The sequence below is a fragment of the Eschrichtius robustus genome, chromosome 7, assembly GCF_028021215.1.
Source record: "Eschrichtius robustus isolate mEscRob2 chromosome 7, mEscRob2.pri, whole genome shotgun sequence".
Lineage (NCBI taxonomy): Eukaryota > Metazoa > Chordata > Mammalia > Artiodactyla > Eschrichtiidae > Eschrichtius > Eschrichtius robustus.
Window position 1 is genome coordinate 79,611,461 of NC_090830.1, and position 27,893 is coordinate 79,639,353.

Sequence of the window (27,893 nt, forward strand, 5' to 3'; positions counted from 1 at the left end):
GGGGGTTCCATCGAAAGGAAGATGCAGGAGCCACCGGTAAGGAAACGCGCGTCTTCCCCATGCCCACCCCCCACCCCGGACAGCCGACTCACTAACAAGCGGTGCAAACTCTCCTGCAACAGCTCTCGCAGGCACTTTTCTGTGGTTAGAAAATCAAGTTATATTTTTAAATTATTTTTTAAAGAATGTGACTTTCAGACAAAGCCAAATATTTAATCACAGCACAATGTCCACACATCTTTAAATCCTTTTCCGCATCCATCTTACCAAAAAAAAAAACGGCGCATGCGTGCTCACTTGTAGCCAGTTCCGCTGGGAAGCCCGTCTGCCCCGTTTTGCTGTGAAGCCAAGTGCTGGCCTCCTACCGGAGGCCGCTATGAATTACCCGCTCTGTTCACCAGCCCCTGGGAAGTTTAAGATTGTTTCGAAGGAGTCAAGCTTTGGTTTCACGTCCCTTCTCTGTGACGAAGTCACAGGCCAGAGCTATTTTCAGCCTTCCCCCGTCATTCCCGAGTATCCTGCGCACCCCGTGAGGGGGCCTTACAGCTCCTTCTCACCGTCCCCGCTGTGCCAGGCCTGTCGCCTCTGCTGCACCAGTTGCTGGTCCAGTTCCCGGAGCTGCTTCAGAAAGCCCCGGTTGGGTAGGACACAGCGGTTCTTGGCCACTTGTTGGATGGCGTCGACCAGGGTCATGTTCCTGTGGATCATCAGGTAGGCCAGGACGAGAGTCGCCGACCGGCTGCGGCCCATGGCGCAGTGAACCAGGATCTTATCTGCAATGGAGTGGGGAGAGGAAACACCCCCATTGTAGGGGCAGGGTGGCCCGGAGGTTGGGGCATAGGTGTGGGGCTCACGCAGAGCCAGCTCAGATCCTGACTCTCCCGCTATTGTAGGACCCTGGGCGGGTTACTGAGTGGCTGGGAGCCCCAGCTTCCCCATTTGTACAATGGGGATACTGTCAGTATCCTCTTCATTAGGGTCGGTGTGAAGGCAATTTGTGCAAAGCAACTTGGTACACTGCTTGGTGCATATTAAAGGTTCAATAAGTCACAGATGTTGTTATTGTTGCCTCGGTGAGGAGGAGGAGGGATTGAAACTGATGCTTCCTACCTGCCAAAGCACCTCCAAGGAAGAGCCTTATGAGTTTTTTTTAACGCTCACTTTTAATTTATTTATATTTATAATATATTCATAGTATTTATTTACTTAATGCTTACTTATTTTGAATAGGGCAGCCACTAGGGTTCAAATTTCAAAAGGTATAAAATGATGGCATTGAAAAGCCTCCCACCCACCTCCTCAGTTCCCCAAAGCAACCAGTATTACCAATTTCTTCTTCCGGAGAATTATCTGTGCATATACATAGCAAAAATATATTTTTTCTCTTATTTTCTTACCCAAAAGGTAGCAAGCTTTACACACTTTTCTCTACCTTGCTTCTTCCATTTAACAATATATCTTGGAGACCTTTGTATATCAGTCTCTGAGGAGTTCTCTCTTTGCTATTTTTTCTTGTGGCTGCACAGAGTTCCTCTGTGTGGATGAACCATAATCCACTTTAAACGAGGTGCATTTCATCCCGTCCACAGCTGCAGGTGGATTGTGGAGGAATGCAGGCTTTCTGCACCATTTGCAGTGCTGCTGCATTTGACCTCGGATAAGGAGAGAGCACCCACAGTCCCAAAGGGCCCTTTGAGGGACCGAGACAGCGGGTGCAGTCTGCTTGCCGTGGAGTCTGTGAGCATTCACGTGGCCGCGGGAGCCTGCAGAACCCTGGCCTTCTCTCTTGCAGTCCTGCGTTAGAGAGTCGGTTCTGCTACTAACCGCCTGGGTGTGGGGTAAGCCACTCAGCCTGTGGCACCTCGACTTCCTCAACTGTCAAAAGGGGCAGCAGCCTCAGATCAGCTGTGAGCAAAGCCAATTGAGTAAAAATCACATGGTCAGATTTTTAAAAAATTAAAAGTTTTATTGTGTCATGTGGTATAACCAGGGGATGAATATTCTTATAACTTAGGTGACCAAATTGTCATCTAGATCAGCGGTTCTCTAAGCATAAGCCAAGACCCTAGGGGTTCCCAGGGTACTCTGAGGAGATCTGTGGAGTTAACATTATTTTCAAGGTAGTACTGTGGCGGTGTTTGTCTCTTTCACTGTTTTGACATTTGCACTGATGGTACAAAGGCAGTGGTGGGAAGAACTGCTGGTGCCTTAGCGTGAATTATGGCAGGGACACTGAACTGTAGTAGTAATCATTGCATTCACCACAAAACACTCTTGGGGAAAAAACAAGCCAATTTCCCTTAAGAATATCTTTGATGAAGCAGTAAAAATTAATTTTATCGAATTTCAGCCCTTGGTTACACTTTTTAATATTCTGTGTGATGAAATGGGATGTGTACATAAAGCACTCTGGCTGCATACTGAAGTACGATTGTTATCTCAAGGAAAAGCTTATGGGAGATTGAGTTGCAAGCTGAATTAGCCACTGTTTCGTGAAACACCATTTTTACTTAAAAGAGTAAATGACAGAAAAACCATGGTAATTCAAACTTGGGTATTTGGCAGACTTTTTCTAGAAAGTGAACAAAGTGAGCCTTTCACATCAAAGAAAACAATTGAGAGTATCTGTTGCCAGTGATAAAATGCAAGCTTTCAAGCAAAAATTAGAATTTTGGAAAACTTGTATCTACTGTGAGATTGACAGTTTCGCAATACTCAAGATTTTTCTGTTAAGATCGGCAGTCACATTAACAAATGTGTCTTCTGACAATGTACAGTGAAAGTGTCAACATTTGGAAGATCTGCATAACTTAGTGAACAAGATTTTCCACATAACCAATGTGAGATATTACAAAATCATGTGTGGGTAAAAAATCCATTCAAAGTGCAAGAGAGACCAATGGATTTTCATGTAACAGAGTACGAAGTTTATAGATGTGGTTTCAGATTCCACATCACAACTCACCTTTAAGACGCTATCACTTGTCAAGTTTTGGTGTAGTATCAAAGAGGAATATCCACAGTTTTCTGAAAAGGCTGTTAACATATCCCTTCCTTCTCCAGCTATATATCTGAGTAAGGCTGGATTTTCTCCATATACTTCCACCAAGACACCATATCACAACAGACTGAATGCAGAAGCAGATATAAAAACCCACCTGGATTCTCATAAGCCTAGCATCAAAGAGATTTGCAAAAATGTAAAATAATGCCATGCTTCTCCCCACTTTATTTTGGAAAATATAATTTTTTTCATAAAAATATGTTAATATGCAATGGGTTCACTTCATTAGTTTTAAATAAATAAATATTTTTAAAATTTTCAGTTCTTATTTCTAATAGAGTAGATATTGATAGATCTACCCTACATAAATGCTCTTTGAGGCCTTCAATAATTTTTAGGAGTGTGAAAGGGATCTGAGACCATAAAGGTTGAGAACTGGAAGATATAGAAGAATCTCCACACTGGACTTCCCTGGTGGTGCAGTGGTTAAGAATCCCCCTGCCAATGCAGGAGACACGGGTTCGAGCCCCGGTCTGGGAAGATCCCACATACCACAGGGCAGCTAAGCCGGTGCACCACAACTACTGAGCCCATGCTCTAGAGCCCGTGAGCCACAACTACTGAAGCCCTTGCGCCTAGAGCCCATGCTCCGCAACAAGAGAAGCCGCCGCAATGAGAAGCCCGTGCACCACAACGAAGAGTAGCTCCCGCTCGCCACGACTACACAACTAGAGAAAGCCCTCCACAAGAAAAAAGCTCCCTTCCGCCACTGTCATGGCAACAGCTGGGCCGAATGAGAAATCCACCACTATCATGGCAACAGCTGGGCCGAATGAGAAATCACCATGAGAAGCAGCTTTCCATCCTTCAGGCCTCCATTTGGTGGCGCTCTAGAGCTCACAAAGCACCTCAACGTGTTTTATCTCATTTCATCCTTAATACAGCCATCAAGGTTTCATTATCCTCATCCCTGCTTTACAGATGGGGAAACAGCCGAGGCGAAATGACTGCTAGAGGTCACCCAGAAAGATGGTGCCGTCTCTAGAAACAGTTCAAAGCAACTTGTTGTTGAGACCCTACTGTGTGGCGGCTACTTGCTGCTGTGCTCTGGGGACAGAAAAAGTAATGAGATTAGCGTCTCTGGCTGTCCCCAGCACTGCCACCACTGCCATCCCAGTGGCGGCCCTCTCCTGCGGTTCTGGGATCCCTTTGCTGGGGTCAGGGTGGCTGGGGCAGCTTGAGCTGTGTGACCCCAGTGCTGTCCCTATGCCTGGGTCTTATGCCTGAGGCCTGGAAGGATGACCAAGGAGACACTCATGGACATCACTGGGGTTATGGCGCACCAGCAGGAGATGAGCAGGGCTTGGCAAAGAACACTTCTGAATGGACGTGGCGCCCCGTGTCCCTCTCACCTCCACTCCCCACCTGCCTCATGGGACCAAGCCCAGGACAGCGGTGATGGTCAGCAACCGCGGCAGCATGAGCCGTGCAAGTGGGCCCAATACCAGGCCCCAGGATTCTCTTTCCCCACCCACCCCAGCTGGAGAGGCCTGCACACCCCGCCCTATGGTAAGGACCCTGCTGGTGGCCTTTCCACACACACAGTGCTGACACAGAAGGCGCCCATAAAGAACTGTTAATTTTACCACGATTCGTTTCCACGAATCTCCACAGGCTAAGCATGCGGGCCTCCAATCCCCATCGCTGAGCTGCAAGAGTGTGGCTGCCTTTTCCCCGTGCACCTGGGCCAGAAAGGCCAGAGGGCGAGAAGCAGGGCGGCTTCTTCAGTGCTGGGTGGGGTTTGGGGGCGGCTGGCCCAGCTCATGGACACGACTGTCCTCCTGGAGTGGAATGTCTACCTCTGGTATTCTAATCCCCACAGACTGTTCCAGAGGCTGCCTGGCCCCTTGCCAGCTCTGCTGATAACTGAAGTGTTTCTTCCTCCACTGGCAAAAAGGGTAATTCTTTCTGTCATGACTAAAGACTTGAAACAGACGAAAGCTGTAGTTCATTAAGTCTTTAGGGAGCCTGAAGTCTGTGAAGCGGGAGGAGGGGGAGGGGAGAGAGAGGGGGAAGGGGATGGGGGTCCTCCGCTCCAGCAGAAGCTCCTCCCGGCTGAATTTTGCTTTCACGACAGCAGCACTAATGCCGTCAGCCGCGTGAGCTTGGTGGGCCTCCTAGGGTAGAGGACCTGTCCCCAGAGTCTCAGGACACTGCTCCCTCTTTGCTCTGTGGCTCTGCTAAGCACCACCCTTTGGGGCCCAGCGTTGGATGGTGAGAAACTGCTCTCAGGAGAGTTCGGGAGACATGCAAGGAAGGCTGCATTCAGCCTGTTCACAGCGTGGCCCACACCAGAGGAAGCCGAAGGGAGCATTGTCAGGCTTGGCATTTTCTAGGTCAGTGGCTTTCACACTTCTTTGTGTGACAGCCCCCTCCCGCCCCGTGCAAATCATAAAATTCACAGCTAACAAGTACATGGGTTCAGCCTACCCCATATCTTCCAAGCACTTTATATGTTCGTTGTAGTCAGTCCTCAGAACAACCTGATGAGGTAGATGAAATTAGTATCCCTGTTTTATCGAGGAGGTAGCTGAAGTGCAGGGAAGCAATGTGTCTGAGTCACACAGCTGGGAAGTGGCAGGACTTTGATTCAAGCCCAGGCCACTGAAGCCAGAGGACTTAGATGTTAAAGGGGCTTCACAGGTATGTGTGTATCAGACAAGAGTTTCACAAAATAACTTGTGCTTTTATTACATGCAGTGTACGCTGATGTCTTCTACTCTTTCCTAATCTTTTCAATTTTTGTTTTTTTTAAAGAAATCCTAGTCAAAGCCACTAAATTGATTTTACAACCCACTGATAGGCCACAATTTATGTTTGAAAAATGATGGTTTCAATTAAATATTTCTCCTTTGGCCTTCACCAAAAGGTGAATTCCCACAATCTTAGGAAGAAAAGCCAAATCCAGAACCTCTACTGTTTACCTAATGGCACGTTTTCACTGGCAACCAGAAGGTGGGCCTCTGTCACTCAAATCAAACGTATAGGCTAAGCCTGTTATCACCAACCACCCCCCGACTTCCTTGGTTTGTGGAGGAGGCCCTTTGTCTCCCACTCACTACCTTGGAACCTGCAAAAGCAGAGTTCCTACTTCTCCCAAAATAGTTCTGCACACATGGAAGTCCTCAGAAAAAGGATGCATGGCATGTTTTAGAACTGCCAGGGGGCAGGCTTGTATGTGCTGCAGTGGGTCAGGATACCCTTAAAATACCCTGAAAATCTGGTCTGATTAAAGCTCAAACGCGCCGGAGAAACAGCCTCTTGCTCAAACACAGACTTCATTTATTTCTTCAAACCTACCGTATCCATAATAGATTGTAAGATGGCTTCCAAAGCAGCCTGTGGACTGTTTGTTCAAGAAAAAGAAAGAATAAAAGGAGAGTGGTGATACTAAAATCTGATCTTTAGAGCCTCATGGTATCCGCCCTGGGATTTCTAAGAAGATTTCATTAAATTAAAACCACAGTAACTCAGCTCTGAGGGTGCTGTGCCAGGAGCAGTGAAGGCAGTCCAAATGGGGCTCCCGTGGCAGTATGTTGTCCGTACTTCTTTTTCTGACGAAGAGTGACAAGTTCAGTTGTTTTAGATCCTATAACCAGCTGGAGTGTCTCACCTTCCATGATATTGGGTGACCTCTTATACAGCAAAGTCACCAGATGCTCAAAATAAGGACAAAGGACTCTTCCGTGAGGCCTGAGTGACAGAAGCGATGCCCGCTGGTCCCTGATTAACTCTGTGACCCTCAGCACATCAGTTGGCTTCTCTGGGTCTCTGTTTCCCCAGCTCTCAGGGCAGAACACTGGACTAGATTATCTCTAAGATTTTTCAAGAGTGTCTGAGGTTGCCTGGTGAGTTCTTTCGGAAGGGTCAGATCAGGGTAGGGCAGACACAGGGGTGGGCCCCATGTGGCTGATTACAGACCACACGTACAGCTCTGCAGCACCACAAGGGATGCTTTTCAAAAAGAGGGAACGAGACTGGCTGTGAGGAGCAGTGGTGGGAAACGGTATACACTAAGCTGAAACTAGCCAAGGAAGAACAGGAAAGACAGAGGAAAAAGACATGTCTTTGCCTTTTGGCCAGACTGTCCATCAACACCTCTTACATCAAGAGTATAATAAGAAACATACGAGTGCGTCTGGCTCCTAAAATGCTACAGGAGTGTCCCGTGGTTCTCCAGGGCGTGACTAGACCCGTCCAGGCTGCCTACTGCCTGTGCCATACAGGCTGAGCACACGCCATCTCCACGTATGGAGTCTCTGACAATGCTGACGAGCTTTTTATTTTGTTACTCTGACTACTCAGGGCACAGGTTACAAACTGACAGCCATTGGGTTTCTTTTGTTTGGGCTGTGCCGCGTTTTAAGAGATTTTCAATTTGTTGCCAACACTTAAAATTTGAGCAATTTTACGTTAAAATCCAGATTGGAGACTTTTCCTGAAAAGTCAGATCCACCACATTGGCACTGATTCTCACAAGACAATCATTGGCTGGGACTGAGTAGCAGCTGTCCCCTTTGCAGGGGATATGGGGCTCTCAGCTCAGCCCCAATCACCCTCTCCCCTCACCCCATGGCCACACGCAGCCAGCGTCATTCATTTATGGCCTCTGCCTGGTCCTGAAGGGTTGGGGTTTGAGCCCTCAGCTTGAGGAAGTCTTTAGATATGCAAATACAAAGGGCACAGAGAAGGGAGTCTGGCCTCCCACTGGCAACAGGGTCCTGTCCTGCTCCCCATCCCTAGCCAGCTGGTCTAGGCCCACACTCCCTGCATGTCCTCTGACCTGTGGATATGCTTTTCCCTCTTGACCCTTTCTCGGCTAGGTGCTTTCGACCACCCGGTCTACCTGTCACGATCCACACCAGCCTGACATCTCCACATCGATGCTCTGAGATCTGCCCAGGCCTAAACATATGACCCCAAAGCCCATTCTTTCCTAATCCAGCAGTGGGGGCAGACTCTAAAATGGCATGCCAGGACCCCGGCAGGCTGTCCTATGCGTGTATCATACCACTGTAGTTCAAAGTTGGAATGTCTTTTTTTCCTTTTTTTTTCACCCCCTCTGGGGTTTGGAAACTTTACTATGATGATGTGCACGTGCTGGTGTGGTTATGTGCTTCGTGATGCGAGACCTCTCTTTATCAAACACATCTGACAGCCTGCTGCGCACCAGGTTCTAGGCTAAGTGCTTTTTGTGGGTTACTGCTGATCCTCATTATAACCTTTCAAGGTAAATATTTTCATCACCGGATGGAGAAATCAAGGCTTAGAAATCACATTGTTGTGCAGCGTGAATTTGAATGCAGCCTTGTCTTCTCCAAAGCCTTCCAGGCCCCTTCCATTAAGGGGATGGTTGAAGATATAGTAACGGCAAGTTGAGCACATTAAACAGAATCGGAAGGATCGTGTGGTGGTAGCTTTTTGTTTTTTCATGTCAAATATGTTTTCAGTTAACTTCAAATACTGTGAGGCGAGTTTCACCTTATGGTGTTGAGTCAGAGTCCGGTTGCTTTTTTGATCCTGCTTGGAAACCCAGAATGTGCCTAACACAAAAGATGGTCCATAAATAGACTCATAAAAAGGATGGCTTTGAAATGAGGCATCCCCTAAGACAAGAACTTCAGCTCTGTGGGTTTTTGTTTTTTTTTTTCCTTCCCTCTGTCATAGCCTTCTGAGTCAAAATAAAGACAAACTCTGGCCAGCTGCAGGTTGCAGTTCCTGAAACAGGCCAGTTGGTCAGTCACTGAGCCTTGTAATCCCAACCACTTGTGGTAAGAAAGGCCTTTAGTAACTGTATACCTTGAGTTATGTGATGGCCCCATAAAAGGGTGTGACACATGGGGCTGAAGTCAGAGCACAGATCAGGGAGTTGAAGTCCCTCTGGCCTCTGTGGAAAGTCACTGAGATACATCCTGCAGTAATCACGGCATATTGGCTCAGCCAGATGCATACCTACACTGTGCCCTTCTCTCCAGAGTAGCCTCGTAGACTACCTGGATTAGGGCCGCGAAAACTGCATTTTGGGTACAAGGACTAGCGCTGTGATTTAAAAGACGGTTAATTAACTTTGGGAAACTTGGACATCATGAGTGCAAAACTCAGATTCTCAAATATAGTTTTGCCACTTAGAAAGAATAGGTTGTCAGCTTTCTACAGGAGGGTTCACTAGACTGAATATGACTAGGGTGGGAGGATGAGGGAGGCAGGTATGAACTTGGTTGGCTGGCAGGAGAATCTGAAGTCTCCCCTAGATTCCCGCTCAAGTCAGCTCCCTGAGGGTTTTCGAGCATCGAGGCCCTTGGCTATTAGTCTGGTCTGGACCCAGGCACAATTAGCACCTTGGGAGCATCCCACCTTTGAGGGCTCCCAACCACCCCTGGCATTCAAAAGATGGCTGCTGTGCCTTAGGGAAGACAGAGTCAGGCCAAAGGCCTCTCCTCTGAGCCCTCCTGATTCTGATTTCCCATAGCGGCAACCAAGGGCCAAACCCCAGCAGCAGCAAGCTCAGTGGTGCTCACAGCCTCCAGGGGAGCAGACATTTCCAGCAACCCTGGCAGGGCGGGATTTGCGAGGGGAACTTACTGAAAGTGTGCAGATGCCCCTTCCCACCAGGCTGAGGGGCGGGGCCTCAGGCTGGGGGTGGGGCCTAGGACTGGGGCGGGGCCTTGAGGTGGCCAAGGGCTGGGGGCGGGGCCGTGCGCGGGCCGAAGGTCGCTTACTGTGATCGTAGCGGAGCGCAGCATCAATGAAAGCGGCCGCTGGGTAGAAGAAGACGCTGAGGTCGAAGGTGGGCAGGTCATCGGCCTCGACGCCGTGGTACTCGATGGCCATGTCGCGGTAGTAGTCGGGCCCGGTGTCTACGTTCCAGCTGCCGTGGGCCGCGTTCAGCACGTGCGTGAAACCTGCCTTCTGCAGCCTGTAGCGGTCCAGCGCCGTCGCCCTGGGTGCGAGGGAGAGAGGCTGGTCGGCTGTGCGGAGCCTTGGCCTGGATCTGGGGGAAAGTCGGGGGCAGCCCACGGGTTTCTGCTCTCGATTCCGGCTTCCAAAATAAGGCCTAGCCGTTGAAATGAAGGACTTCCCTAGTCCAAGCCCTGCTCTTACTGACCCCTGGACCGCTGTGCCCTCTTCTTTCATTTTCTGTATTTCATTCAAATACAGAAAAGCTTGGTGCTGGAGACTCCAGTGGTCCACGGGAGTGGACTGTCAGCTGCCAGATCCCCTCTAAGGCCATCAGAATAACCTGTTCATCAGGCAAAGCTGAATGTAAGGGAGAGGGCCACCTTCATAGAGCCTCGGGGAGACCCTTTAAAGCGGGCCCCTCCTCTGAACCCTCTGGATGTCTACAGTGTTTGGAGGTTGGGGCTTGAATGAATGGTTTAAGATGGGTCATTCAGGGAATTCCCTGACGGTCCAGTAGTGAGGACTCCACCCTTCCACTGCAGGGGGCATGGGTCCGATCCCTGTGCAGAGGACCTAAGATGCCGCAAGCCCTGTGTTGTGCCCTCCCCCCAAAAAAACAAAAACAAAAACTTGAAAAAAAAAATAAGATGGGTCATTCAGTGTGAGGGTTTGATTGGGATCTGGCAAAATTCTTAATCTTGATGTTCAAGAGATTGGTGAACACAGTGCAAAACCTTTGCTTTGATAAGTGAATCATTGTCTACTTGGGCAAAGCACTGTTCTGAAGAGGAGAGCTGTTTGAAAAGTCTGTTATTGGAATTGATTTTAGGAAGTTCTTGAAGCCAAGAATTTCCAGGAACAAAGAGTAAAGGTCATGTTAAAGTAGGTGGCCTTAGAACATGGGGCAAAGGAAGCAGGAGTTATTTCGGCCTAGAAGGGCCAGGGGATACTTTATTGGAGAGAGGGCTTTGAGCCTGCCTTACTACAAGTGTCAACACTTGGTGATGGAGGGGAAGAGGGAGGCAAGGGCACGCCCAAGCCGAAGAAATAGCACAACCTAAGGGATGGAGGCCGGAGATAATGAAGGCCTTTCAGGAAATGTTTATTATTTCCTGTAACCAATCATTTATCCCCAATTTAATGATTTAGAATGTATTGTGTGCCAAGCACTGTCCTGGGTACTGATGATGCAGCAATAAGCAGGTTAGTCAAGGTCCCTCGGGAAGCTTAAGATTCTGATGGGGAAAGCAAATAAGTGGATAAATAATTTCAGATAGCGGTAAGAGCTGTGTAGAGTGACTGTGGTCCTGTTTTTGGTAAGGTAGTCAGGGAAGGCCCCTGCGGGGAGGTGGCATTTAAGCTAAGACTGAGGGGTGATAAGGGCCTAGGCAGGGGAAGAGTTGGAGGGAAAGTGTTTCATCCAGGCAGAGGCAACAGCAAATGATAAGAACAGAAGGGAGACTAGTGTGGTTGTAATAGCAAGGGTGGTAGTGGTACAAGGGGAAGCTGAAAAGGGGGGCTGGTTCACGGTGGGCCCTGTAGACCATAGGGAAGAGTTTGGATTTTACTCTAAGTAATGTGGTATGCCACATGCCACAGAGGAGTTTAAGGAAGGGCTGAGCATTGTTTACTTTTTTAAAGATCAGTCTGGCTGATGCATGGAGATGGGTTGGAGAGGAACAAAAAATAGAAGCGGGAGCTCTGTTGGAGGCTGTCATGGCTGTACAGCCAAGAGAGGAAGGTGGCTGGACTAAGTCACAGCAGACTTGCTGATGGATTGGGAATGGGGGCAGGGAGGAGGGGACTGGTTTGGCCAGAGCATAGCATATGAGAGGAGAGGTGAGAAAGGTCTGGAGAGGGAGTGTGGGATTTGACCATGGAGTGCTTGGATGTCAGGATCTGCATTTGGGGGTCAAGGAGAGCTTTTGATGGTGTTTGAGGAGGGTGATCCCATCTGAGCTTCGAGATGACATCTCCCTCAACAGCACAAAGCCCAGTTCTACAGCTCAGGGAAGAGGTGACAACGGTCTGGAACTATAACAGTAAGAGGCTAAAAGTGGCAATGCGCTCCAGCTGAGGACTCATCTCAAGGCCACTGGTAAAAGGACGTGGGCAGAAGTGAGCATACTGGATGCCAACATGGATCAACACCCTGGGCGGGGAGGCTCCGTGCATTAGAAACACAAGGCATGGTCCCTCGGCCAAGGGCCCCTCATGTATCGCTGGTTTCCTGGGGCTTTTTATTGGTCATGAGAGGAACCACAGTGGAGTCCAGTGTTTGGGAGAGGGAGACCTGAACACAGGCATTGAGCTTTTAGAAACATGTGCAAACAGCCCATGGGAACTGAGGCGTGGGGAGATGGGGAGTTCCACCAAGCCCCGCAGCTGGCTTTTAGGGCTGCCATCCTGACTACGAAACCCATTCTGCTTTCAATTTTTCCTCAGAAAGGTCTGTTTTTCATTTTTCTCCTCATCCCAAAGTATGTATACAACAAACATCATGCTTTGGGGACATAGATCTGCGCTCAATTAAAGCCTCCACTAATGCAGTCCATCTTACTGAGTAGCAATCAACCTTACTTTGAGGTTGAGCTCAGTGGAAAAATTAAAATTAACTGTCCTTGACAGGAAGTTCCTACCCACCATATAGACTGGTCTCGCTGGGTTCCGCAGCTGGGTTTCAACATAATCAAATGGCAGTAACAGTTTGCACTTTGCTGCTTTGGGGGTCAAGGATCAGGGTAGATACGCAACAAGACTCATTGCGTGACACCTCTACGTTCACCTCGCCGCCCCACCAGAGCTGGTTTTGACTGTGTCTGAGGGAGAGAAAGGGGCTCACGCGGAGGATTAGACCTGGTGGGTATCCTGAAGCCCACTGCAGGTTTTCGGGCTCTGTGGCTACCTGGGCCCGGAAGGGGAGGTGGTGCCCTCACACACCCCTCTGGAGATTTCCCCCAGCTTGGTTTACTTAGAGTCCAGTTGAGGGCTCTGGGTGGTATCCACGGCAGGATGGGGATTTGCAAATACACAGAGTGACTCTCAGTAGACAGTGGCTGTTTTGGAGGCAGATCCCCAGTTGGCGCAGACACCTAGCTCATCTATCACTGGGAGTGGGGTGGGGTCAGAGGGTGCCGCCTGGTGCTGCGTTGTTTAATTTTCTTAACGTTCAGGGCCACCTGCTCAGATATGTAGGAAAGACTAAGAAATGTGCCTCTGCTGAAGGAGAAAAGCTCAGAAGAAAAACAGGGTTAAGAAGTTACTTCTAGGATTTAGGTGATTCAGGAGCCTAAACAACAGTTTCTGGTTGTTTAAGAAAAATCCTAGGTGTAAGTAATCTATTGAGGACACGGGGTGGGAAGGGGAAGCTGGGACGAAGTGAGACAGTGGCATGGACATATATACACTACCAAACGTAAAATAGTTAGCTAGTGGGAAGCAGCTGCATAGCACAGGGAGGTCAGCTCGGTGCTTTGTGACCACCTAGAGGGGTGGGATAAGGAGGGTGGGAGGGAGATGCATGAGGGAGGAGATATGGGGATATATGTATATGTATAGCTGATTCACTTTGTGATACAGCAGAAACTAACACAACAATGTAAAGCAATTACACTTCAATAAAGATATTAAAAAAATAAAAATAATATGTCATCTAATTACAAAAATAACACATGTTCTATACAGAATGTTGAAAACATATTCCCTCCCACACACACACAAAAACACCTGTATTTCTACTCCCTAGAGATAAAGACTATTTGCCTTTTGATATGAGATCTTCCAGTTGTAAGCAGAAACTAACACACCATTGTAAAGCAGTTATACTCCAATAAAGATGTTAAAAAAAAAAAAAAAAAAGATCTTCCAGTTGTTTTTCCATGAATAGATTTGTATATTTTATATAAAGGTTGGGGTGGGGGTTACAATACTATATATACAGTTTCCAAAACTTTGCATGGTGATATATTGTAAGCTTTTTTTTTGAAGCGCTTTTTAAAATTTATTTTATTTATTTATTTTTGGCTGCGTTGGGTCTTCGTTGCTGCGCGCGGGCTTTCTCTAGTTGCGGCGAGCAGAGACTTCTCTTGTTGCGGAGCCCAGGCTCTAGGTGCGCGGGCTTCAGTAGTTGTGGCACACGGGCTCAGTAGTTGTGGCTCATGGGCTCTAGAGCTCAGGCTCAGTAGTTGTGGCACACAGGCTCAGTTGCTCTGTGGCATGTGAGGTCTTCCCGGACCAGGGCTCGAACCCGTGACCCCTGCATTGGCAGGTGGATTCTTAACCACTGCACCACCAGGGAAGCCCTGGCAGGTGGATTCTTAACCACTGCACCACCAGGGAAGTCCCTGTAAACATCTTGTTAGGTCAACATACAGCCTTCAATAGCTGCATACTATTCCATTCCATAGGTACAGCTCAATTTTATCTCACCAAGCCCCTAGCTTTGGACATTTGTGTTCTCTCTCTTTCTTGTCTGTCTCTCTCGTCTGTCTCTCTCCTGGAGAGAGAGTGATGGGTGTTACAATAAGAAACACTGTAGGGCTTCCCTGGTGGCGCAGTGGTTGAGAATCTGCCTGCTAATGCAGGGGACACGGGTTCGAGCCCTGGTCTGGGAAGATCCCACATGCCGTGGAGCAACTGGGCCCGTGAGCCACAACTACTGAGCCTGTGTGTCTGGAGCCTGTGCTCCGCAACAAGAGAGGCCGCGATAGTGAGAGGCCCGCGCACCGCGATGAAGAGTGGCCCCCGCTTGCCACAACTAGAGGAAGCCCTCGCACAGAAACGAAGACCCAACACAGCCAAAAAATAAATAAATAAGTAAATAATAATTAAAAAACCAAAGAGATTTAAAGAAATGAAATTTGTATTTAAAAAAAAAAGAAAGAAACACGGTAAACAAACAACTTGCTGTGTTTCTTTGGGCACATCTCTGTGTCCTTAGGAGAGATTTTTTTGAAGTGGAATTGCTGGGTCAACGGACATGAGCATTTTAAACACAGTTGATACTCGTTACTAAATTATCTTCCAGAAAGTTTGCTCAAATTAACATTCTGATTTTTGTTCATTGCTAATTTCATACACCAAAAAAATGTCTCATTTTCATTAATTTATTTTAGCAATGAGGCTGAACATTTTCTCCCACCTTTGTTGGACTTATATGGTTTTACTTTTGAAGAACGTTGTCACATCCCGGTTTTTGACCCAGATCTCTTTAGCTCTTCTCCCTGCCCATGAACCTCTGGCCTCGCTCTGGATTCTGAATCTGGGTTGGAGGGCCAAGGAAGGGACTTTTCTTCCTCAGAGACCTTCCTTCCCTTCCTCCTTCTCCAGCCTGGCCCAGCCTCCTTCCAGCCCCTCAGAGTTCCTCCAGGAAACTTGCTTGAACCAGCATACCCTCCACGTTGAGGAGTGGCAAGTAAGAGCAGTCTCCCTGGGCAGAGCTCTTGGCATTCCACTTTTTCAGACCCCTTGGGGGCCCTCCTGATTCCCAGCCTACATACCTCAGCCCCTGTCCGGAAGTCCATTTCCCACAGTTGTGTGCTCTCACAGAGAGGACGAGGGACATGCAAGTACGCGTCTGTACAAGGCATCCACCAGCTGCCTTGCAGTGGGGAACCAGATGCTCCCATGTTGCCAGGATTCTGCACTGGGCATTGACGAAAGTCCACGAAAGCTTGGGCAGTTCTCCGTACCCTCACGTCTGTGAGGACCCACTGAGTTCCCGCACCTAATCATGGACTCCTGTTCGCCCACGGCCCACATCCTGTAATCTGGCACCTTATTTATTCTGATGCGTGTGACACTTGTGGTGGCACGTCAGTTCCTGGGCGTGACCCTGATGGTGACCTTCTCCTTCTCTGGAGTCTTGACCACACCTACTCCTTGCAAGTGAATTTTAAAACAGCAGGCACATTTCTAGCTTTTGATCTCCCTCAATTCACCTGATATGAAAGCGAAATTCACTAGCTGTCTGGTTTTCTGGGTGTCCTTGTTACTTGCTGATGATGAAGCTGTTTGGCTGTGAGGCTCTGCAGAAAACACAGGGCTCACAGGTGTAGTTTGTAAGCTTGACCCGCTGCATGAACCAAAACAGTGACCCTCTGGGACCCTCAGTTTTCTTTATTTGTTAAACAGAACCAATTACATTGGCAGTACTTTCCTTACAAGATTCTTGTAAAGTTGAGTGATGCGATACTCAAGTTTCTTTAAAAGGTTAAAAGATAAATTCCGGGGTGGGGGGCAAACAATAGGAAGATGCACGACAAAATGTTATCAGTGGTTATCTCTGGGTAACGGAATCATAGGGAATTTTAATATTCTTTTTGTCTGTGCTTTGTAAATTTTCAGTAATGAACATAACATATATTCACTTAGTGGGTAAATATATACCATGATTTTTATTGATGTTCTATCCTTAGTTCTCAGGAGAGACTGTTGCAAAGACGTAAGGTGGTCTCGGTGTTTTTAACTCCTTAGCGATCTCGCCATCATCTTCCCCACCCCGCTAGGCTCTAGACCTCCAAGGATGGAGGCTAAGAGGGGAAAGACAATGCATGGGAAGCCTGGTTTCAAGAAATGGTGTTGTATTAATCACTAGACTAGGCATCTGGCTAACCATGAAAGGAAATGGTTGACATCGCTGGGTGAAAAGCTGTCACCCAGCATGAGAAGGCCCAGCCGGGCCAGGGCCACCGCGTCTCACCCTGGGCACCTTGCTCATGACTGGTGCCCAGTTGTACCTTAGTCGCCTTCGGTACCTGGCGGCTCAGAGTCTAGGTTTTCTAGTTCTTTCAGGTGACATTCAGCATGTTAAATTGTCAACCTTGGCTGTGTTTTTGCTGCCCACCCTGGAGAAGCAGGTCAAGTTTTAGCTCTACTTGGTGCCTCAAGGCTGAATTAGTTCTTTCTTTTTTGGGGGGAGAGATTGCAGCTGTCCAGGTGCACCAGTGAGAGGTCCTCTCTTGAGCTGAGGACCATCTCAGCCATTGATTTGCCTTCACCTCACTCTCCAGCCTCTTTGGCTACAGGCCAGCCCCAGAGCTGCCACTGGCTTCAGAGGCTGTTGGTCTGGTTGGGAGCAGAAAAGCAGAAAGGGTGAGCTGGAGAGACCCCTGGCAAGTGAGCTCAGGCTGGGTGGAGCTGGCACAGGCATTTGAAGAGTCAGGCTTTATAGGGAGGGGCTGCTGGCTGTCGATGACCCCAAAAGCCAGACCTTGGAGGCGCCTGTAGTTATAATAAAAATAGGGCTCCCACCATTCAAGCAGAAGCAGAACAGCTTCACAGAGCCTTGGTGTTGGCTTATAGGGCTGCCTCTATCGTGAGAGGGAAGAGAGATTTCTCAATTATCCTGTTGCAGCCAAGCCTTACTCTGGGGAGCCTGTCCTGCCTGGGACTTTACAATCTCTTTGATGGTAGCCAGGATATTTCCCCTCCTGCTGACTACTGGGGAGAAACAAGACAGAAAGAAAAAAGAATTTGCTCAGAAAATGGAAGATGTGAATGAGATTTAAGTGAGAATATTTAAATTACAGAAATTTAGTGCTTTCAAGCATCCTCAAGCACTTCTGAAGCGCCCACTTAGGGACTGCTGATTGATAAGAGGTGATGAATTATTCTTATCTCATCATCAATGCCGGTCCCTGGCTCTCTGGAGGGCAACCCTTGGTTAACCTAATTTGAATCTAATTTGTACGACTTAAAAGTAATAAAACAAGTACGTGCTTGAGCCTAATAAAGCCTAATTTATTTAATAAGACATTTCTTAAAGAATTTTACTTTAGCGCTGGAAGGGACCTTGGAAATCATCCCTTTATTTTACAAATAAAGAAACTGAGTCCCAGAACAATAAGATGTTTTGCCAAAGGCCACATGGAATGGCCACCCACGCTGGAGGCTTGAACTCTCTGCCCCGAATCCTGCTGGAGGGCTTTCGCTGTACTCCACACTGTCCGTAAGGTTCCCACTTGCAGATTCAGGCCCCCTACCAAGTTGTGGGAAATGGGTGGGAGAGGGTGCCTGTGCCTTGAGCCCTTGAGCGAGGAAGACTTCCGCACGAGGCCATCCAAAAGTTGGCTGCCTGGCCTGGACTGACCCCCGCCGCTGACCCAGCACATTCCATACCAGCCACATCCCTCTCCCGTCGGTGGCCTCTTCTCGCCAGGCTGGGGTGATGGTGGAGTGGGTGGGAGGATGGGGGTGGGGACATCTCTGCTCTCCTCAGGCTGGTAAGCAACAGATACTTGGAGTCACCAGGCATCCCATTTGGTGATCCCCTTGGGATAAGCTGAGATTGAGAAAATGCTTTAGGCGTTCTGAAACCCACAGGCGTGTAGGGCTTTGATGTGGTACTGCCCCCTCAGGCCTTAGGCCACCCGGGTCCCTGGAAGGCCGGGACAGCATCTGTGGAGGGAGTAGGCTGGAGAAGGCCCATTAAGAGTGACTTCCTTCCTTCCAACCTGGACTTGGGTTCATGACAGCATCTCCTGGGAGAAATTCGACCAGGGGTGTTTTCTGTCCCAAGGCTGCCCTTAGCAGAGGGACGCTGAGTGGCAAAGTGTAGTGACTGTTCTTTACCTTCGTCTCACACTGTGAGTTGGATTTCCAGAAGCTGCCCGATCTCTAATAGTTCACACACAGTGGGTGTGCCAGGAACTGTGCTGAGAATCAGCTGTATTAACCCATTGAATCCACATCTTCTAGGTGAAGAAATTGAAGCTCAGAAAGCTTGAGTGACTTGCCCGAGGCCACATGGGAACCAGTATTTGACCCAGACCTTGTGGCTCTAGAGCAGATGCCCAGCCATTCTGTGCTTGAGGTGAGGGGAGTGGGGAAAGAGTGAGCTGGTTCTTGGGGGTCAGTCTGGTGCCCAGCAGGTCCCAGGCATCGTTGGTCTAGGCTTCAGGAGCAGCCGGTGGCTCTGGCTGCCTCAGGACACCCATTCTCACTCCTGGCATCCTAACCACCTTAACTTTCAGATCCTTGGCTTTTAAGAATCTTAGGCGTTTTTAGGGAACGGAAAAACTCAACCTAAATGCAAATATCAAATTAAAAGTGAGGCTTCGAGCATGAGGAGCCAACTCTGAGCGTTTCACTGCTCTGGGCAATACCTACAAAGAGACGGAGAAACACGGGCAGCTGTGCCTGCTTTCAGCCGGGCTGTAACCTTGGTGTGGTTGCATTGACGGTGGAATTAACTTCTTTCTCAGTCAGCATCTGTGAGTCTCATTAACCTTGTTAAGTGGGTGTCAAGGAGGGACGCTGAGCTGAGATGGGGACAAGGTCAGGTGGGTGCTGACCTTGGTCCTCTCCTGGGCTGTGCACGCAGGTCACACACACTGACTGTGGAGCCTGCCTAGACTGTGCGTGTGTGTGTTTGTTTGGGGGCTCAGTTAGGCAGAGCTGGATTGAATCAAAAGGGCAGAGACATTCCCTTGGTTGAAGGAAGCAAACTTATGGTCAGATGTCAAGGAAGTAAGCATATCATTGCGTCAAACCCTATTGTCTGTCACTCTATTACACTAGGCTAGTTGTATCCTGCGCAGGCACTTGGTGGCTTCCTGAATAAAGTCCCTTGGCCCTGACCTACCTTCCCAGGTTTCTTTCTCACTAAGTAACAATAATAACAACATTTGCATTTGTCTGTTACTTCATAATTTACAAAATGCTTTCACATTCCATTATTTCTTTGAATCCTCTCAGTAACCATCTTTAGAGGCCCAGAAAGGTGAAAGGACCTACCCAAAGCCTCTGCACCTGGAGACGACTGTGGCTGTGGTACATTGTGTGTTACCGTTTACAATGTTTGCTGCCCATCCGGAGGGGTGGGTTACACCTTCCTGCCCCATTGTCATGAGGCTTTGGCATGGACTTGCTTTGGCCAGTGAAATGTGGGTATCAGGGTCTTGTGTCACTTCCGAGTCAGTCTGTGGTTTGCCATGTCTCTCTTTTCTCTCTGCCGGGAGCCTGACAATATCCCAGAGAGGGGCTGAGTCCTGAGTCCTGGAGTCGAGTGGAGAGACCATGGACATGTCACACGAGGGAGAAGTAAACCACTGTTCTGGTAGGCCAACAAGATGTTGGGGATACCTGTCATCACAGCACAGCTAAGTCTAAGCTGATCACACAGTAGTCAAACTTGGCTTAATCTCAGACCCTCTGGAAGCACACTCTCTACTGCATTCATCCCCAATGTTCCAGATGAATCGCCCTGTTTGTTCGCACCTCCATGCCTTTTCTCACCCTGTTCCCTCTGCCTAGGATTCTGTTGAAATCCTATCCATCTTCCAAAGCCAAGCTTAGAATTCACCTCTCCTGTGATGCTTTCTCAGATCCGTAATACCAAGCACTTACTGAGCATTTACTATGTGGCAGCTACTACTCTAGCACTTCACTTGTTTTAATTCATTTAATCTTCACCTGTGAGATAAGCCTCGTTACTGTTGCCATAGAAGAGGAAGAGAGGTAAAATAACTTGTCCAAAATCACACACTGGTAAATGGCAGAGCCAAGACTCAAACCCCATGCTCCTTCCAACCCACTACCTATTTCTCTTACTGTTCCCTGTTACATTTCTACACATCTCTTCTCCTCAACTGGAAAATGGCTTCTTTATCTGACTGACCACATTTTCTTGATCCTGGTTTGAGAATATATACTGCCACTGCCTGGTGGTGTACCCTTGGGCTGGTCACTTAATTTCTCTGAGCCTCAGTTTCCTCTTTGTATTCCCCAAAGCTCCTAGCAAGGTGCCCAGTAAATACTGACTGACTAAATGGATGAACTCCATGAGCCTTGGTTTGCTTATTTTTTAAATGGGAGAGATAATGGTACCTCCTTCATAGAGTTGTTGGGGGGTTTCAATGATGCCTAGCACAGGGCACGGCACATGGTAAGAATCCAATATAATTTGGCTATTGTTACTATTATAAGCTGTAGGAAAGGTAAATGTAGTATGTAATATACAGAGAGAAAAAACTTACTTCTCACCATGGGGATTGGGAAAGCTAACTTCATGGCAGAAGTGACTTGAGTGGACTTTGAAGAATGCATAGAATCTGGACACGGAGATGAGGTGAAGGGAAGGGCATTTTAGGCAAAGGGAACAGCACAGAGAAAGACACAGAGACAGTGTAAATCTTTAAATCTTAATCCTCCTTCCCCTATTTATACCATTTGTAGGGTCAGATCTCAGGAAATAATCCTAAATATTAAAAACAAGTTTATGCATAAAGATGTCCACTGCAGCATTATTTATAAAAGTGAGAACGTGAAAGTGACTGATATGTCCAATAGTAGGGAAGGTGGTTAAATAAATGATCTTCTATCCATCTGATATAATACATATATAATTATAGTTACTATTATATTATAATGAAATATATGAGAAGTATATAATAAGGGAAAAGTTTATGAATGATGCTATGTGGAAAAGAGACAAGATAAAATGAATAATCAATATTGTCGCAACTATATAAAAAGAATTTAAAACCAAATGTATCATGTAGAAAGTGTAGGAGGAAATGTACTGCAGTCTTAGTAGGTGTGGCTTGGCGTGATGGACTTTGGTGATTGTTTTGAGATGTTTAAAAGTTTTCTTCCTTACATTAATCACTATTTTATTATTATAGCTAAACCTTTTTTTTTAAATTAACTAATTATTTATTTTTGGCTGTGTTGGGTCTTAGTTTCTGTGCGAGGGCTTTCTCTAGTTGCGGCAAGCGGGGGCCACTCTTCATCACCGTGCGCGGGCCTCTCACTATCGTGGCCTCTCTTGTTGCGGAGCACAGGCTCCAGACGCGCAGGCTCAGTAGTTGTGGCTCACGGGCCTAGTTGCTCCACGGCATGTGGGATCTTCCCAGACCAGGGCTCGAACCTGTGTCCCCTGCATTGGCAGGCAGATTCTCAACCACTGCACCACCAGGGAAGCCCTATAGCTAAACTTTTTGAGTGCTTACTCTGTACTAGGCACTGCACTAGTATTTGACATATATTATCTCAATCCATACAACCCTATGAGGAAGGTTCTCTTGTTAACCTATTACAAATAGGGAAGCTACGAGGTCTATATTTATACAATGAGTTTATATTACTTTTAAAATAGGAAAACAATATAGTTACTACGTTTATGTAATATTTTATTATTAAAAGATAAGGGATTCAGATTCCCCCCCCTTTTTTGCTACTTCAAACAATGATAAACATTGTTGTACATATTTCCTTGTGTATTGGTACTCTTATTTCTGTAAGTCACATTTCTGAAAGCGATATTTGAGGTCAAAGTGTATGCATGCCTTTTTTATTTTGAACTAATTTTAGACTTACAGAAAGGTTGCAAAAATAGTACAGAGATTATTTGGCAATAAAAAAGAATAAAACACTGATACACACTACAGCTTGGATGAACCTTGAAAACAGTATGCTAAGTGTAAGGAGCCAGTCACAGTAGGCCATTTATTATTATTCCATTTATATGAAATGTCCAGGATAGGTAAATACATAGAAACAGAGCAGACTGTTGGCTGCCTAAGACTGGGGGAATATGGGGAATTGAGAGTGATTACTTAATGGGTTCAGGGTTTCCTTTTGAGGTGATGAAAATGCTTTGAAATTAGATGGTGGTTGTACAACTCTGTGAATATAATAAAACCACTGAACTGTACACTTTAAAAGGGTGAATTTTATGGAATGCAAGTAATATCAATAAAGCTATTGCTTTTTAAAAAGTAAACAATAGAGTCCCTATTTAGGGGAACCCAGGTTCCCCAATGTTCACAACTGAGAAATGATTGGATAAATTATGGTACAGCTATACTAAGGAATATTGAAAGTGCAGAACAGTATAATTCCTTTTTTCTGCTAAAAATTATTTAAAAGAAATAAAAACCCTTTAAATGTATGCATATATTTCCTTATGTTTGCAATAACATATATAAAGTGAGCTTAATACTGGTTACTCAGGGCAGAGTTAAGAGAGGACAAAGGGAGATTATGCAGTTGGTTTTTATAACCCTCTATTTAGTTTAATTTAGTGTAAAAGGGCATATAATTTTTGTAACTTTTTCCATTTAAAAATATTAAGAAAAAAAAAGAAAAGGGGTTCTGCCCCTGGATTTCCCGTGACTAGACAGTTATCTCTAGGTTTTTAAGCAGCAAGGTGTTTATTAAAAATTACACATGCAGTGGTCCTGCACCATCTCAGAGAGATGAACCATGAGCTGGAATCCTGGGGGATGGAGGGAGGAGCAGGAGTGCTAGTCAGGATGAAAGCTTCTGGGTTAGGCAAAACTGCATTTGAATCCCAGCTCTCAGCCACTTACTGAGCTGTGGACCTTGGGCCAGTTACTTAACTGCTCTGTGCCTCAGTTTCCTTGTCTTTAAAATGGGAGTAATTAGATGACCTCTCATTGGGCTGCAGTGAAAATAAAGTGAGGTCATGCATGCAAGATGCTTAGCACAGTGCCTGGCACATAGTATTCAATAAAGGATAAGTATAATTATTATTATTGTTTACAGTAGGCACTTCCTAATTGAAGAGTGGGGAATGGTGACTATAAAAATCTAGAGGAGGGGACAGTGACCTCAACTTTGCTAGGTCTACCGTGCTTCCTGACACATATGGTGATGTGCTCTTATGCCACCCACCTGAGAACTGACTTTATTCTTGCTGGTCTTATCCCCATCTAAAACAAAAGACTACATTTCCCAGCTTCCCTTGCAGCTAAGGGCAGGGGAAGTCTTGGGTGGGACTTCCCTTCGGGAAGCTGTCCTTTTCCTCTTCCTTGCCTTCAGCCTTCCAGTGGTCTGGATCCTACAGTTGATGGCAGGAGCCCTGCTAGCAGTGTCAGACCTTGAAGCAACCCTGAAGGAAGAAACCACACCCTGGGGATGGTGGAGCCCAAGCCTGGGAGCCTGAGCCCCTGGTGACCCTGGAGTCACTATGCCAGCCCCAGCTCGCCTTCCGCTGCACTTCTTTTATGTGAGAGAGAAACCAATCTCTATCTTGCTTAAGTCCCTTTTCTGAGTTTTCTGTGATAGGAAAATAAACCCAGCCCTAACTAATAGAGTTCTCTCAGAACCAACCTAAAAAGCAAGAGCTCATGGCAGGAAGGTGGCGAGGGCTGTGCCCTGGGGAGGGCTGGCTACCAAAGGGGAGGCTGGGCCTGGCCACTTACTCATCGCCGATGTAGAGCTTGGGCCAGACCTCGTTGACATGCGTGTACTGGGGACCGCCCTTCCAGAAGAGACGCTCCAGCTCGAAGGCTCCGGGGGTCCAGTAATCCTCAGCCTCCCCCTCCTCCTCCACCTTCGGCAGCAGCTTCTTGGCGGACGGGTAAGCATTCTTGAGGCTTGTCTTCGGTTCTCTGGATGTCATTTTGGAGCCAAGGGATTGTCTTTCCTTTCTGCAGCTGGTCATGAAAGAGGGTCAGGATTGGGGTTAGCAGGGACAGAGGTAGGGAATGGGCTTCACAAAAAAGAGGAGGGTATAAGCTGATGTGAAGATTTGGCAGGCATCCTGCTTCCTCTTCCCAGGCCACAGAGGTCAATCGGGAAGGCCATGATGGCAGTCAAACAACACTTCCCCAAGATTCCAGTCTCCTGCAAAGCAAGCATGCTGGGCGCCCTCTGACGTGGGCATTCGCTGCAGACACAAACAGGCTTCGGGTCTAAGAAATCCCTGCAGGCTGCCTGCCCTTTGCCACCTTTCTTTTAGATTTAACCCCTTTTTTGGTGCCTACTCTTTCCTTTCTGTGACCGGAGTCTGCTGGCTCAGGCCATTTTGAACCTGAATAAGAAGGCCCAGGAGGTCCCTGCCATTCCAGGCCTGCGGTATTCAGCGTCTGCAGAGAGCTGTCGTGCAGTGGAAAGGGCACACCTGGAAATCCAGAGCCTGTGTGCTCTGGGCAGCCACGCACATTCCGGGGCTTCGGAAGTCTTGGGGTGGAAGGAAACTTGGCTGCGTGAGGGTTTGTCAACTTGTTAGGAAGCTGAAGTCAACGCTGGCTGCTCTCACACGAGGAGGCTGGCAGTTGTGCTAGCTTACCAGGGGTTTGGAAGACACGTTCCAAGCTAGAAAGCTGTGTCTGCAGATTGGAACGTGTATTTGCAGAGCTTGTCAGGCTCTGCGGGTGGAGTATGGGTGGAGAGTTTCCATTGTCCCCAAAGAAATGAGTTCATTGTGGAATTGGGCACCATGTGTTCCGTGAGCTGAGTGACCGATACACTCAGGCAGCCTGGGAAGGGAGGTTATACTCATCGTGCTGGGAGACTGGAGGGAAGGGGGAAAGGGTGGAGTGACTGAGAAATGTGAGCGCAGGTGAGTGATGGGGAGGGAACGTTACTCATTTATGTAACAAATACTTATGTAGCACTTACTGTGTGCTAAGCACTGTTCCAAGTGCGTTGCAATTATTAACTCATTTAATCTTCTTAATAACCCTAAGAAATAGGCACCATGATTATCTCCATTTTGGAGATGAGGAAAACTGTAAATTGAGGATGCTTATAACACATGGTCTTAGTCTTCTGAGAAAAAAAATAATTGCCCGGAGGGCAGGGGTTGGGGTGGAGGATGTAGCGTGAGGAGGGCCAGGCCAGGGACTTGAAGAATGTAAAAAAGCTCCAGTAGCTTCAAAGACCATTAGGATCCTATCGAAAAGACCCAGAACACATCTCGAAGAGGCTCCCACTTATCAAAAATGGGACAATTTGAGCATGAATAATAAAAATAACTGCAGTTAGTAGAAACACATCAAACATTTAAATCATAATGATACTCAAAACAATTATTCACTTTTGGAAGATGCTAGAGAGCCAGCTCATTATGAAGACAGGCCAGTAAAAGAAAAGAATCTAGCATTTGTCATTCCTTTCGGCTGCAAACTGTACTACTGGGTAGATGAGGGAAATTTTCTTTTATAGAAGAACTTCAATAAAGAAGGAAGGAAGCACCATTTTACAACACCCGATGAGCTAATGGATGTAGGCACTGAGCACTGACTGCTGGCAGCATAAGAGACGTCAGACGTTACGGGCCTTCTGATGGAGGAACACACCACCGCTACCACGAAAGGAGCCTCGCCAAAGGAAGACCTGGACCTTTGATCAGAGTCCTCAGAGTCTAGATCTAGCAACCAATTTGCAAGAGATTCAGAAGACAGTTAAGTTATACCTCAGGGCCTTATCTTTTGGAAATACGTAGTGAAGTGTTCACAGATGAAATGATATAATGTCTGGGATTTGCTTCAGAAATAATACTATTGGAAAATACAATAATATATTGTGTCGGGGAGAGGGGTATAGGTGGAGGTGTGATGAGGCAGGATTTCCCTAGGATGATGGCTGCAAGGTCATACTGTTCCTCTTTGTGTTTGAAATTGTCCGTTAAATTTTTTTAAAAAGAACAGGAAAAGGCTGAAACCACTGCTCTGAGAAATTTGATTCTCCCAAGTTCACAGTAGGTGAATTAAAGGATCACTGGCTAGCAGTGTTTTTGGGGAAGCCTGGGTCTGTGACTTTCTCCTGCAGAATCCTGAGTTGAGGGGTGGGGGGGCAATGGGCTGCAGAGGCCACCCTTCTTTGGAGTCTGTCAAAGCGTGATCTAAAGACCACCTCCCTCAGAATCATCTGGCACTTGCTAAAAATACAGATTCCTGGGTTGCACCCTAGGCCAGAGTGGGGCCTAGGAGTCTGTATTTTAACAAGCTCCCAAGTGAGTCTGTTGCTCACTAAAATTTGATAATAATTGCCCAAGAACGTGGTTCAAGAGTCAAGGAGCCGGGACTTCCCTGGTGGTCCAGTGGCAAAGAATCTGCCTTTCAATGCGGGGGACGCGGGTTCGATCCCTGGTCAGGGAACTAAGATCCCACATAACCGCAGGGCAACTAAGCCCGCGCGCCACGACTACCGAGCTCGCGCACCTCAACTAGAGCCTGCATGCTGCAAACTACAGAGCCCACGCGCCCTGGAGCCTGCAAGCCACACCTAGAGAGAAGCCCACGCGCCTTAACCAAGAGCCCGCATACCTCAATGAAGATCCTGTGTGCCACAACTAAGACCCAACGCAGCCAAAAAAAAAAAAAGAAAAGTCAAGGAGCTGTTGAGTCAAGAGAAGGGTAGGAAGGGTGCTCAATATGCTTTCCATCTTCTCATTGACGTGTAGACCCAAGTCTTTAGCCCAGAGTAAGGGTGTGGGACTGGGACGAGGGAAGGGCTGGACAGCCTTATTCCAAGGCTCCTTGAAGATGCTCCTTCACGTTGTTTTCAGCCTCGGTGTCTGACGCATAACAGGTGCTCAGAAGGTGAGTGAATGAACAGAAGGAGTGACTCGGGGTGAACGAGTAAGACTGGGGGGCCTGTGCTGGGGGCTCAGTCGGAGCTGATGAGGCAGGACGGAGCCTTGGGCTAATGTGGAGGCGGGGGAAGGTGAGCGAGGGGCAGAATACAGGATGGACAGTCCCCTGCAGCAGGGAGCTGCTCAGACCCGAACTTCACTCTGGGACCTGGCGGCTGGCATTTGCAGTCACCAAAGGACGTGTTATTTTAAGGGATGGCCTGAAACTTCTGTAGCAGAACCAGCCCAGACACCTCAGTCTCCCGAGAGTGGTCACGCCCTCCCCGCTGCAGGCCTGAGGCGCCTTAACTTGGAGAAGTCTGGAGTTCTGCCCGTCTACGGCACCAGCTCTTCTTGTTTCCAAGCGAGTCAAAGCTGGGCACCATTTACCTAAATTCAGAGGTTTGGGCCATTTTGAACCCTGCCTGCCACCAAAGGAGGCTTCAGAAGAAGGGATTTTAGGGAGACACTGGAGTAACTGCATTCTGAACCTTCTGCCCGCCTCCTTGTGTTACTGAAGCTGACCTCACCCTTGCTGAGGCTGGTCCTCCTTCATTATACTGTGGAAGGAGCCATCCCCATCCCCATCTCCGTGCTGAAAGC

General features: G+C 47.6%; 2 protein-coding genes across 2 annotated transcripts in view; one reads left to right on the forward strand and one right to left on the reverse strand.

The window, feature by feature from the left end:
* Positions 1-223: 223 nt before the first annotated feature.
* The window catches only part of DUSP29 (dual specificity phosphatase 29), a 35,462-nt gene continuing 7,792 nt past the window's right edge, over positions 224-27,893 (reverse strand). The window contains exons 2-4 of the mRNA XM_068547947.1: positions 24,133-24,366; positions 9,784-10,004; positions 224-773 (exon numbers count right to left, since the gene is read on the reverse strand). Of these exons, the coding sequence (XP_068404048.1) occupies positions 541-773; positions 9,784-10,004; positions 24,133-24,366 (688 nt within the window). The 3' untranslated portion in view covers positions 224-540. The remainder of the gene's footprint in view (positions 774-9,783; positions 10,005-24,132; positions 24,367-27,893) is intronic.
* The window catches only part of SAMD8 (sterile alpha motif domain containing 8), an 80,245-nt gene continuing 77,596 nt past the window's right edge, over positions 25,245-27,893 (forward strand). Inside the window, exon 1 of the mRNA XM_068547946.1 lies at positions 25,245-25,274. The gene's annotated coding sequence lies outside the window, so the exon portion shown is untranslated. The remainder of the gene's footprint in view (positions 25,275-27,893) is intronic.